The sequence below is a fragment of the Grus americana genome, chromosome 5 (assembly GCF_028858705.1).
Source record: "Grus americana isolate bGruAme1 chromosome 5, bGruAme1.mat, whole genome shotgun sequence".
Classification (NCBI taxonomy): Eukaryota; Metazoa; Chordata; class Aves; order Gruiformes; family Gruidae; genus Grus; species Grus americana.
This window is the reverse complement of record NC_072856.1, coordinates 51,904,750-51,919,176: the sequence shown is the minus strand read 5'-3', so window position 1 is coordinate 51,919,176 and position 14,427 is coordinate 51,904,750. Positions and strand designations below refer to the sequence as shown.

The following is a 14,427-nucleotide window of genomic DNA, read 5'->3' as shown; positions in this document are numbered from 1 at the left end:
CTTTTGCCAAAAGAGGGCACCTCTTTCTTTACAGGTCTAGTTACTGATTCCCTTCTCGACAAGTTCTTACATCTCCGTCCTCCAAGGCTGGGCAGTCGAAGGGCAATTTTGTGTGGAAGACAGAGGCAGCTCTCCAACTGCAGTGTAGTTTAAAAATGCATTATTTTCAGGGCCAAAGAGCTCTCGATCCAAACCTTCTGGAAAAATCATTGTTTCTATAAAAAGAAAAAGCTCAACTCAGCAATATCTAGCAATTACTACAGTGCTGAATTCTACTTCAAAATAATCGGGGTCTAGAATTCAGGTCTGTAAAACATATTAGTATATAAACACTCTTTCATTCCAGTGAAAGACAACCTACATATATTTTATCTTAAAAGCAGGTTAATGAGGTGTTACTACAACATCTACTTTTTCTTTTCCCATTTTCTATTAATTATGTTGCAGTTAAAATGCAATGGGAATGAACACCAAGGTCTCAGTAATTAGAAATCTCCTTTAATGGTGGATAATTGTACACTCAGTGTAAGAGCCACGGTCTTATAACCTGAGGTGTATTTGGGTGTTGGTCTGAGCCCTGGGGTGGACTGTGGGCAGTTCTGTGCCGGTGTTGGAGAGAGGATCACCATGTGCGTGGGAATGAACCTGCTTGGGCAGCAGGCACGGAGAGAAGCCAAGTCCTTTTCCCACCTTGCACAGTAAACCAACAGCTAAGGATGAACGGGACTCACACTTCCTCTTTGTTTTACCTATTTGCTGTTATGCATAGGTGATACGTGACACATCGTGTTGCAGGATTTTATTCCCTCTTCATTAGTTTTCAGCGTAGACTGACATATGGCAATTAAAATTAGCAGCAATGCTGGAAGACGTTAAACAGCCAAAAAAAAAAAAAAAAAAAAAGGAAGATGAGATGTCAGTCAAACTAACTAAACTCTGTGCCCAGTGCTAAAGGTAACTGCATGCTTCCATAAAAAATGTTGGTGTATCTTTAAAATTATTGATAGTTCCTATTAGAGGGGAAAAAACCCAGCCCTGTATTTCCCTGCTTTGCCAGTTTTTGCCAGCCAGAAGGAAGATGGATCTCAATCAGTGCAGCCAGCAGAGGCTGCTGAACTGCCGGAGCACCCTCGCCATGCACTGAAGTCTCCATCCATCGAAAGTGTTCTTGGGTGGCTTGGGTTAGCACAGCAGGAACAGGAGCCTTTAACTGCTTGCAACCATGACGTCAATGTGATTGCTCAAAGGAACGTGAAGAACAGTCATATTATCCAAAGAATTATCCAAGGAAAATTATTCAAGGATATTGAGTTCCTCCTATTATTTACGTATTATTTTTTTAATGAGGAATGGTTATTTTTGTGTTGGTCTTGGGCATAGAGGGAGCATTACGTTAATGCATCTAAGAGCTTCTGGCATGGTTTTGAAAGACAACAAAGTATACTACTGTCACTGGGCATCAAAAATTGCAAGTTCCCTTCATTTGTCAAATCTGATCTTCACCAAACTGCAACACTATAAAGGATGTGCAGTGATTTAATCTCTTGAGAAAGTGGCTTTTTAAGGACATGCCCCTTATTAAGGGATAGAGCAAGTGTGAGTTGATATTGACTGGAATCTTGAAGTAGAAAATGAGAAGATGGCTGACAAATATCACAGGTGTGACACCTTTTGTTGTTTTAAGCTCCGTTTCTTCCTTTACTTCTGTTTTAATTAACGTACTTATTCTAAAGACTACTTTCCTGTAAAAAAGGTCACTATTCCCGTTGCTTTTAGGTAGTTAGCTGGAAAAAATTGAGTGTGTGGAGAGTACGAACAGTGTAATGATGCAGTCGCCTTTTCAGAGCATTTAAGCAAGGTTGAATAAAGAAATGCAATGTGTTCACTGGCATAAGGAAAAAAAAAGTTATCGTTTAGTTTCAGGTTGAAAAAATGGTTAAACATGTTGCTGAGATTTAAATTAACCCCAAATGAAAGCTAACATCTTGTGAACCCGAGCACTGAATGCATTGCCATTGACCTCAGTACAGCCACTTGCGGCATCATTATCAGGAGACCTGCTACGTTGCCCTACACCTCAGCACCACAAGCACACAGCTCCTTCCTGTCGATGTGTGCAGGTATTTAGTGACAAAAAGATTGGTGGCGGTGAGGCTTAGCACAATTGTAAATAATAGAACAAAACCAATGTATTTACTAGTTCTGTTGATAATGTTAAATGATAACGCTGTAATTAAGCAAGCTCCAGTCACTGAGTACCCTAGTAATGATTACCACCAGATGTCCAGCCAGAACAGACCTATTATTAACGCATCAGCAAATTACTTGGAAAACTCATGCAGAGATTTAGTTACTCTCTCACATTGATAGTGTCAGTACTTTTTAATTAAACATCTCGTTTGGAAGTGATAATCTGGCACACTTAACTAAAACACACTGATTAACTTTGGAGAAGCTATGGGAGAGCTGTAATTTACTCCAAGCAAATTTTATACGTAATGAAACATCTTGCTGGAAGAGCAAAGAAACCAGCCTTCTATTACCTTTAATACTGAACAAAACTTCTGGAACTTAAACCCCTTGATATTAACAAACTAATTTGGAAAAAAATCTGAAAACTTTATGAACATGTGACACTTGGGGCATCTAGAGTAGGCTAAACTTTTCAACATCCGTGTTGCTTTGCTAAGAGTTTCCAAGAGATTGCACCTCTGGGGGCGTCCTACTGAATGAGAAGTAAGGAATGTCGGTTCTTACTTTTATTTAGTGTACTCATCCCTCACAAAGGAGAAGCTGCTTAGCAGTAAAGATGACTGAACCTGGCTGTATAAAACAGATTTTCAGAAATGAGAAATGTGAAAACTTTTTCCATCTGTTTCACATCAGCTACTAAAGTGTGGCTGATAAAGATCATCGTAGTCCAGTCCTCTTGGGGAAGACAATATTTCATTTATACTTAGAGAATACCCTATAGGGATATTTTTATTTGAACATGTTTGGAAATTAAATTTCACAGTTGGGAAAGGGAGGCAGAGATAGACTGGGCTTAAAAGTCCCTACAAGGGACTCCTCAAGAGCCGTCCTCAAGAACAGCTTCCACTTCTGGAAACCACTTTCCATTTGCCTGCTGGTTAACTTCCACTATTTCAACAGGTAAGAAAAACAGTTGGGTTGATGGCTTAGCTTTCCAAACTGTGTAACAAACCACCACAATTCAGAGCAAAACTTTTTGTTTGTTAATGCTTACCTACACTGGGACTAGAACTGTGTACGGTAGTGATTTGCATGTTAAGGGAGAAAACGAGACACACAAATCAACTTGTGTAAAGTCAGAACAGAGTCAGAACAAGAGTTAGTAAATGAATCCAGAAGCACCCTCACATTCCTCCATTCTAAGCAATGGAAAATACTTTCAACTAAAGGATGAAATTTTTACTCTGATTAAACAACAGGGTCACAATACCTTGAAAGCACTGCAGCAACATTTGGAAAGCAGTAACTGGGAATTAGTTTGAGTAGAGATAAAACTTTGATAAACGGAGAAGCAGAAAAGCTAGTATATTACAAAAAGAAACAAAGCCAAGGATATAAAAAGACTGCAGATAAACATAGGAACTTATTTCTCTGAACTTACACAGCTCCTCTCACCCTACTGTACTTTTTGCTGTTTCTTTCTTTTGCCTCTCGGGATGCCAACTGCAGTTGCTCAGATTAAAAGGAACTCAAAGATAAGACAGAGGGAATGGTGTGACTACTGTCAGTGCTCAGCTGATGTCCTGACATCCTGGGTCACAGGGATTAATTCCACGGCTGTAAAATGTCAGCAACTTTATTGATGGCAATAGAAATATCGATAGAATTAGGTAGCATCCAGCAATATAAAGAACATTACATCTCCATTCTAGCTTTTTCAAATACATACATTGGGTAGACAGAGTGCGTCACAGTGGGTATCTATGTATTACATTACTGATCTCAATATTTAGTTCTTGGTATTGATCTTTATTTATTAATTTTCATTTACCTGGAATTTTGTGTGCAGTTACTTTGTTTGCATTTGTTTACTGGAAGACAGGCTGGAATATCAAAACCATAGAAAGCTTTAACAGCAGAAAGTACAAAGAATTAAGGTATCACTAATTCCTGAAAAAAGCACATTGATGCATTTAGGAAAGTCACCAAATGAGACAACTATAATATCATTGCATGTTTGCACACCTAGCATGGAACAAAACACCTGGTTCCTTTTACACCTTTTTACCTTCTGTGGTGCTGGATTTAATCTTGAGTGCAGTGAAAGGACTCTAGATAGATCACTGTATCACAGCCTTGAACAAACCAGAATTAGACTCCAGTAAGAGACTGCACAATGTTACACTGCCCTTGACAGAATATTTAACCTTTTCAGAATCACAAGCAACCACTAAGTTTTCTTCCTTGTAAACTGAGGGAGTAAATCCCATTACGTTAATGGCTACAGCAATGCAGTCCAATATTGAAGTGCCATTGTGAAACCAAATTTTCAGTCATCTACCTTGATCTCTCCTTCTGTTGAGTGTATGGCAGCTCTGCGGTTTGCTTCCCTTCCATGCTGTGACCTCTCTGATGGACCGTTTGTAACACCAGTATGGGAACTTCTACAGCTGGGGGTTAGGAGTCAGCCGAGCTTTTACAAAACATAACTGATTGCATTAGCCATTAAAATTGGCCAGGGCTTGACCAAACTGTTCTGGCCATTTAGATACAGAAAAATGCACTACTTCCTTCCTTACAACTCTGCACTGCAGAAATGTAGGCACATTATTTGCACCAGCATGTATTGATATGCAGTAACAATAAATTCTTACACTGTTGTTATAATGGGAAGCACTTAATTTTAAAGGGGCACCAGAAAAGATTAATTCTCAGCAGTAGCAAGAGAAGTTAATCAGCAATTTATTGAGTAAAATATGTTGGGCTGAATAACAATTACCTCCAAATACAATGCTATTGCCTTTTTCCTTTTTTTTTTGTTTTTAAATTCGAACTACATTTTAAAAATAAAGGAGAAACACACAGGTCTCAGACCTAAATATCACTTTAACCAAAGATCCCAGAGTCAAATCCAGTTACGTATGTCAGACATTCTGCTGCGGGATGGACTAATTTGTCTGTTTTCTCCTCTTTATTCATAGTTCCACTTTCCAAATGTTAGGGCCCTGACATGAAACAAAAAATGATTAGGGTGGTATGGAAAATGGAATTTCAAAATATTCTGCAGAAGAAAAATTTTTGAATTTTATTCTGACAGTTAAGAAGTGTTCTTAAGTCTGTGCTGGCACCTGAGAGGCTGCAGGAGTAGCAAATTGTTATTTAACAGCATTTTCTGGCCAAAGGTTTTGTGAAGAGCCTTCCGTTCAGCTCCGATATGTCATGAAACCAAGCTGTGTTTGGGTCGCATAGGACTGACTGAAAAAGACTGTTGCCACCCTGGAGTTTTACTTATCTTTGGACAGTTTCTTGCCATTCTGGAAGAGCACTGTTTAAACAGTTAAAGCAGAACTACATGCATACCTGTTTCACCCGAACTCAACCTTTATTTGAACCTCACAGCACATAGGGTCCAGCAAACCAAACACCCAGCTTTCACCCTTTCCTCACCTCTGCCACCCAGCGCTGCCCCATTTCCAGGCTCATACCACAGTCCAAGTTGCTTTGGGTCACAGCTCTGCATTGGAAAGATTTCCCAAGTTTTCCTAGCAGAACTGATTGCTTGGTTTATTTGTTCCCACTGACGGACTTTGGAAGGATCTTCTGACACTGCATTAATCTCAGCCCTGGAGAGCTGAAGTTAAATCATGCTAAGTTCCTGGAAACTGAAAAATTCCAGCTGGAATTTAACCAGGAATGCCTCAGAGCTGGTCAAACCACTCTATGACAAAATTAGAAATACTCATATATGTAACATTAATAAATCACATTCTTCACAAATTAAGGATAAATGGCCATTAATTGTTAGCCAGCCTTCTAGAACTCTTACAGCTTTCCTCATACAAAGACATCTTCCTACTTAGAACTTCTCTGATTCTCACAGAATGAAAATAATTAAAATGATAATACTCTGTTAAAAAGGAAGTATAACAATGCCTATGAAGTTATCATCTGTTTTTAGAGCACACCGCTCCATTTTTGTGTTACCTTCCCCGATCCCTGTCTTTTCAGGCCCATCAGGGACGGAATCAGTTTCTGCATGTAGTGTTGTCCTGGGTTTTGGCTGGGATAGAGTTAATTTTCACATTAAGTTGGGAGGGGGCACAGCCAGAACAGCTGACCCAAACTGGCCAAAGGGATATTCTATACCATGATGTCATGCTCAGTATATAAGGGGGCGGGGGGGGGCTGGCCAGGGAGGAGGGGTCACTGCTCAGGGACAGGCTGGGCATCAGGTTTTGGGGTGGTGAGCAAATCACATTGTGTATCACCCACTTTGGATATTCTAAGTATAGCTGTAATTTTTCTCTCCCTTTGCTGTCCCAGTCAACTGTCCTTATCCCAACCCACGAATTCTACCTTTTTCTTCCATTTTTCCTCCCCATGCCACTGGGGGAGCCAGAGGGGGGGAGCAGCTGCATCATGCTGAGCTGCCAGCTGGGGCTAAACCACAACAAGCATAAACAGTAAAGATTTGGCATACAGAATCAAGGGAAGGTGGAAAGCAAAAAGCGATCTTCTGTGTTCCACGGACATCCTGGCAGCACTCTGACCTCTATTCGACTCACGTTATTTGCAAAGTTCTCGAAACCAGATAAAGCAACAATAATGATTACTGGGCCTCTAAATTGACAACACGAGCTAAGAAATGAACCACCTAAATACTGAAGTTCCTGGTATTTGCTGTGAAGAGTGAATGCAAAATCCCTCTGTGTGATAGGCAACACCATTCCACTACCTAGCTCCATTTACCCTTTGAATAAGAGACTGTTCAATAATTTCCCCAACAATAACTCAAAGCCATAACCTTTTTGATTTGAAAGACCATCTGATAACTGCACCAGAGAACTTGAATGTACCTAGAGGGGAGAGAACAACAGGGAAAGGATATGGAAGATGGAAAAGCAGCAGTACGTCGTAGCGTTTCTCCACGGATTGTTCTGTGACAGTGTAGGAAGACAAAAGAAAACTCCTTGCTAGGCAGATTCCATACAATTTCCTAAACACACACCTTTCTATGGTAATTTTTGAATGAAACAGGGATGGACATGAGATAAACACTAAGAAGTAGTGCATTCCCAGTGTACTCCCAAACCATCTTGGGGAATGACACTGCAAAATGAATGAGGTAGCACTGGAACAACTACACAGTCAGATTATTTGGGATCCACAGGGAATTCTGAATGAAGTACCACACTACACTACGAGATTTCCAGGCTGCAGGAGCAGTTGTTCATACATCCCACAGCACTATGTAAGGCCGCTCTTCAGCGCCCAAGCCCATCCACTTCAATTTTGTGTCTTGGACAGTATTTGAGTGTCTGCAAGGGGGAGGAAAGAGGATTATGAAATGACTGACAAGAAGCCAAATACTGCAAGAAGCCAAAGACACAAATATTAGAGCTTGCATTAGAAGTGGTAATTGTGAAGTAAAGTTTCAATCCAATTTGGAATGTACATGCTTAGAAGATAGAACAAAGGATATACAAACAAGATTGACTTTATTTTTATTTAAATTTTACATACAATAACTTTTAGTCCAGATACTGGGGCCAAGTGACAGTCTTGCAGAACAGTAAATATTAAATTCATTACAGCTAAAAACACAGAGAGAATCTCTGAGAACAGTCTACATGTGTTTTAATCTTGAAAAGCATATTAGGAACCACAGTAAGGAAAAAGTATATAAAAAGGTATTTAAAAATCCAGGTTCATTTATAATACTATGGTTATAGATTCTCTAAGAATCTCCCGATTATCAGCATTTTAATGTTTCTTTCCACTACCAATTAGCCATTATAGCAGACATTGTAGCTTAAAACCGAGAAGTAGACAGTCTTGCAAGTAGCATGGCAGGCTCAGCGTCACAGAATACTGGAAACATTCACGATGGAACCCACATATTTCCATGTGTATCAGGGGCATCAGTGTAAGGAATATTCCAAATCCATGGTTGATCTGTAAACCAGAAGAAAAACATGCTTGTGACAAATTCAGTTATTAAATGTAAAATTTTGATCCTCTTCCTCTCCTTTCTTTGAAGGAAGAGGAAGGTCAACATTCCCACTGATTTTCACACAACCCCATCTGCAATTTCAGTTTACTGGAAATTTTTACTCAGCTATTTTTTAAAACAGTAAGATTTAGAGTTTTCAAAAGGCTTTGCTTTCCCCCCAAATATTACTTTAAATATAATTATCATAACTCAGCATACTCCCAACCAGCTGTAAAAGAATTGTACTTCAGACAGTATACAAGAACAGTAACGCAGCCAAATTTGGTGTGGCCCACAGGCAGCAAGTTTTGTACTGCGTATCTCTTAACCCAATGGCATTATAACTAAGTGCTGTAACATACTAGTATTTTTCATGCAGACAGTAAGAATTCAGTACCTGATGCTGCCTGAACTCTTAAGTGTTCACATTCCTATCTCACTTCTTCAAACATTACATCTTTAGATGAGCAACAGGTTTGCAGCAGACAGTTCCCTCCACTTCTCAGAACACAGAAGCTATTCCCACTCCTGGGAAGGAGAGAAGGCAACGCAGCAAGAGCCAACTGCTTGCTCTGCAACCTGCTCTAGGCTCTTCCTCCTTACCACATACACATTGCAGAAAAGTGGCTGGTCTATGAAGCCATCTACTATTCTACTTCTCTCAGGCTACTCCTACTGAAATACAGAGAAAACTTCAACCCTTCCAGTGATTTTTCTCAAATAAGATGTTTATATAAATCTAGCCTGCTTCTTTTCTCTATCTACAAAATGAGCCCTGAGGGAACACAGTGACATTAATCTGTGCAATGCATAAATTAAACTGAATTGTACTGAGGATGACGGGAGTAGTTCATTTATCAAAACCAAGTTGTTCACCTACATGATATACTATGCATACTTGCTAAAGATTTCCTACATACTTGTCAATTGAAATTTTAAGTAAGCTATTGATTATGATTACTACTGCCCAATTTTAAGTTTACAGGATCCAATGCCAGCTCACACAATATGTGAAGTCAGAATTACTGTAGCAAGAGGAGGAGTAAGAAAGTGACCGAAGCAGTAATGAAGGAATGTATAAGTTATACAACAGGACACTGTGACAATTAAACATGGGGCAGGGAGACCATTCCTACCAAGTACTCATTATTGCTTGCTGCTGGAGTATGTTTAATTCTAGTACTGTAGTTCCATATGTTGCAGTGAAACATATCCCAGCTATGCAAATGTTTTACAAAAGTGTCTGTTTACAGTAGTAAGAGAGTAATAGGAAAATGCTTTAAATTACAACAAAATTGAATCTGTCTTGGAAAAAAGACTTTATGTTTAGAGTTTATGAAGACTGATAGAGATGTTACAAGTCACAGGAATGTGATCACCACAGAAAGAACAGCCTGTGCTGTTATAATGTTATTATAAGAGGACAATAAAAGCAAATATCCATGTCTTCCCCTGATTTAAAATCATGATATAGCTTCTAGGTGGAAGAAGTTGTTGGTTAGCTTTTGGTTACAGTGGATATGTGATTTTCAAGCACAAAAAAACCCAAAAAGGCTGGAAGAAACTATAGCACTTAACTCACAGTGCACTACCAAAAAAATGTCTCTAGGTTACTGGGTCAGCTGCAGGATATATAGACTTTGAGTCATCTTTTTTTAAAATTAAAAAAAAGAAAAAGGTAGCACCATTATTTCCCTAAGCTACTTCTATCAGTCTCCCGCCTGAGAGAAATTTGTGCCTTTTGTATTCTAGGTGAATACCTTACTACATAGTAAACATTGATAGTTATAACAATGGGTACAGAATAAAGCAAATGTTGAAAAAAAGTGTTGAGGATTTCAAGCATACATTCAAAATCGATCACTGACCTCTATCTATGAGATCAGAATAAATCCAGTCCCACTCAAGCACTCGAATCTGTCCCTTGGAGTACATTATGCAGGTTGGACCTATCCATCTTTGCTACCATCTGCAGTTACTCTGTTTAATTCAACAAACCATACAGGCAGAGGAAGACTTAGATGTACAGAAATTAACTTTATTCACTCCTTAAAGCACTCTCAGAGGCTTCAATACCTAATTTAATTCTTTTTTATTGTGGCTGTCTTAAAAAAATTTTCTTAAGGTAGCTATTAACGTACTTGGAACTTTGTTTTATTAATGGGATACTGCTGGTTTTATAAATCACCTGATACTATTTTAATAAGCCATGTGTAAAACTATTGCTGAATTAAATTATAATTCACTTATTTTTAAAATGTCAGATCCAATTTAATATTATTTATCACTTTTAACAGGAGCTATAGCAGCAAGAGAAAGACTGTGACTGTGTACAAATACTGTATGACTGTAGCTGCTTAGTGTTGCACGTTAAAATGATTGCCAAACTTTGGAAAATTAAATCCTTTGATCTTCTGGGGGAAAGAAGAGGTTAAGTGTTCCCTGTTTATAGCCCCACCATATATATTTTTAAAGTGTGCTCAACATACCTACCTACCTTCCACACCTTTCAAGTCTTGTTCTTCATTTCTGACACCCTAATTTTGTCTCAACTGCACCTTATTGGAATTAGTGTTATCTAGTGACTCAGTACCGCTGCTTCCTCCTTGCCTCACTTACGAGCAGCAGAACCCTAGCACAAGAGTTAGCACACAGTAAAATGAACAGGGCCGTTGCTACCTCACTGCTACTTGAAGATTATCTGAAATCTCAAGGCGCTATGGCAGACTTTTGAAGATTCTCTCACAACTGACTAGACTATTGCATTTCATTTAAAAATAGAGGCGCCCTGGAGAACAAGACAATTTTTTTTTCCAAGTACACCTGAGTAATCACTCAAAGAATCCCCCACATTTTGAGACCATGTTTCAAAACATGAAATCATGAGCTGACAATAGTACAAGGTTGTTTTGCAAATTTTAACAATAGTAATTTACAAATGCAGTATATTATGTAGGTCAAAAATATGCCAGCAAGCCATCTTAAAACTTCATGTTCTTGTAAGTATGACAGATGGCAGTACAGTATGTACAGCCAAAACCAGAAAAGTCAGTGAATTACAGGAACATGCAATTGAATAGTAAAGTATAAAACACAATTAAAGCATCTTTGTGATCCTCCTCCTACAGTTTCAAATACAAGTGTCATTTGCACTGTGAGTGGAGATCTGGATGAGAGCTATTCCTTGTTGATTTCTAAATGCAGAGACTGCATTCTTACATCATCTTTCACAGTATTTCACGAGTCTTCCAAATGAAAAATGTAGCTTTGAAGTACTAAGTGCTCACATATACAAAGTTCTTCGAGTCATTCTACATATACCTTCTAACACAGCAGACTTACTCCCTGCTGCACAAGACTGGAAAGTTCTCCCCTTCAGCATTTGCAGAAGGTGCAGACTATACTTCTGTCTCTTTTCTCCCCTCCCTTTGGATGAGCATGGCATTTAAAAAGGAACTCATCTTGATCCTCTCAATGCAAAAAAATCATACCTGAAAGCTGTCAAGAAAGCAGAAAGGCAGATGGGGTATAGATGTGGTATCTATAATATTATTCACAAACAAGGTAGTAATTCCTGAAGGCCAGGACTATGACCACTCCTTGGAGAAAAAGAAAAAATAAACAAAACCCAGTACTCCAGTTTCAAAGTAGGGTTTGCTTGGTTTCTCAATGTGTTGATATGACGAGCAAAAAAAAAAAATTCCCTAGCACTTTTCTGAGGCCATTCCCAAGTTGTTCTAAAAAAATTATGTATTAAAGTTCCAACTTCCTTCCATACAGCAGATGATTTCCTCAGTCAGTAAACTGTGCAATACCTAAGTCACAAATTAAGTGATATTCCTTTACTAGCACAAGCAGCTTGTACCTCCTCCCAGGCAAGAGGTACAAAGAGATGTATCCCTTTTTGTAATGTAAGTTTGTTGTAAGAAACTTCTCAACAGGGTGAACCAAAAGCGATAGGGGAATCAGTCCTCAAGCACTCTAAATGAAATGCTGGGCTTTTATGAGAGGATCAGGCCAACTTGTATTGGCAAGAGAGATAACAGCAATATTGCAACTGAGATGTGACAATGGAGCTCAATGAGAAGATAATTTTGTGCATCGAAATAGCAGTAGTCATCTGAAAGCTTCTAGAGGGAAATAAAAATCTGAGTATTATCAAAGGCAAAAAGAAATTTTATTTATAAAGATATCTTGCTAAGTAAGACTGGCTTTTCTGTGCATGTTTCCCAAACACTAGACTGGATCACTTTCTGTTTTCCTTCCAAGAAACTCTCAAACTATATTCCTGGTCTATAGGTTTATCTTAGTATCATCAACACATTCAGCTCTGTCATAGCCTTTTTTGTTACAACAGCCTGAATCTGTTGCTAATAACAGAAGAATTCAGGAGATTGTTGTATCTATATAGTTTATCTGTCAAGATATTAAGGAGTACTATCAGCTACCAGATGACTTTATTTTTTTTAATTCTTTAAATGTTTTGCCCTGAAGATGCATCTGCTGCCCACAAAAGGCCTTCTGCTGTTCAGCTGACTGTTGGAGGCAAACACGTGCAATCACCCAAACCAGCAATTTGCAAAGAGTTAATAATGTACATGTTGCACACAACGAAAGTTATCTGCTAAAAATTAATGAGGTCCTTTGTCCCTTCAGAGTAGGAATGATCTTAATCTTTATTTTAAAACTACCAGATGTAAAAAGTGCATTTTGTTCCCTGCAGCAAGAGAAAGATGCAAACTATGTATATTATGCATAATAAAACTGGTTTGTGTTGGTAATTTAAAGCAGCTGGGAAGAAACAGTCTAAAGGAAAAATGCCCAAGTAAAAGTTCTCTGTGCAACCGTAACTCTGATCTGTTAGGATGACATATTGTTACATTTCCTCAAACTTCAACTACAGATCTTGCACTCTGCACAAGATGGATCAAATCACATTAGTTCAACAACTAGACTGGGCATCATACATCTATCCTGAAAAAGAATAACCAAAGTGCTTTTTTAACTTCTTGGGTTGACCAACTATTGAAGCAAAATATTGACCATCTGGTGAATTTGCCATCTCACGATGATGCTCTCAACTAATGATCTGAAGCATATTTTGGAAGATCCCTCTTAGACAAACACGAGCTTTGAGTTCAAAGAAATTGGCTAGTAACACATGGGAAATCAGATCAGACAATCTAGTGGCCCTTTCTGGTCTTCAAGTCCCTATCAAAACAATACATAGAAGTGGTCAAACTAAATGGTGACTAACTCAAGTTTCCTCTCATACAAAGTGTTAATTTCTTCACAATTATTATAAAAAGCTTGAAGAAAAACAGGTTTTGCTGTGTACCCAAATGTTACACTTGGACTCTGGGAGGCCACCTGAGGAAGTGCCTGATGTCAAGCTGTCTTAACAGAGCTTCAATCTCAAATTGCAGGTTTACCAGTCAATAATAATGCTTTTGGTTCCACCTAGGAAGGAAATGGATGCCAACACAGACTGAGATTGGTTCCAACCCCTACTCGCCGCCACCCTCCCCGGTATATGAACTACAATGACAATGTATACTTGCTGCTTGAAAAAAAAAATCAGAAACTAAACTTCTGAACAGACTCAGATTTACATTTACCATTGCTCTGAGTATTTAATAAGTGAAATATTGTCTATTCAGTATATTAGTATCACTAGAAGTAGGGCTAGCTTCTAGTTGTCATCTTCTCAGAAGAAAGAATAGTCTCTTAGGGTTTGTACCATATTAAGCAGACTGAGAGGACCTGAAGTTCTCTAAAAATTCATATAGGATGCTGCCAGTCGAGTTTTCAAATTCTAGAAAGTACGCAGGTTCCATGTAGCTTTGCAGTATTAATTAGAAAAAAGGTTATTGAAAAATGTGAATTACTTCCCCAGAAGTCATCTGTCTTAATTTTAATTTCTTCAAAAATATTTTAATTACTTGACAAAGTGGAGAATTCTAGAACTTTGGACAAAAAACAAAGGTGGGAAAAAGGTAGAGACCACGTAAAGTGACATTTTCCCAGAACTTATCTGACCTCTTGAGGATACAGCAGGTCCCTTGTAAGGGAGCTCAGAGTAGTAAAGGATTCCTCTAGCTTAGCTGGACAAAACACTGATCTCTTCTTGTAGGCACTCTGTCATTAGCACATGGCAGGATAAATGAAAATTATCCCCACTCTAAATAATAGGATAAACACAAATATCTAAACCTACCAGACCTGAAGGCAAATATGCCATG

At 38.6% G+C, this 14,427-nt stretch overlaps 1 protein-coding gene across 4 annotated transcripts in view; it reads right to left on the bottom strand.

Moving 5' to 3' along the window:
- Positions 1 to 7,702: 7,702 nt before the first annotated feature.
- TDP1 (tyrosyl-DNA phosphodiesterase 1) overlaps positions 7,703 to 14,427 on the bottom strand; it is a 51,585-nt gene continuing 44,860 nt past the window's right edge. For all 4 annotated transcript variants that reach the window (XM_054827928.1, XM_054827927.1, XM_054827929.1 and 1 more), the window contains exon 16: positions 7,703 to 8,148. In XM_054827928.1, the coding sequence (XP_054683903.1) occupies positions 8,075 to 8,148 (74 nt within the window). In that variant the 3' untranslated portion in view covers positions 7,703 to 8,074. The remainder of the gene's footprint in view (positions 8,149 to 14,427) is intronic.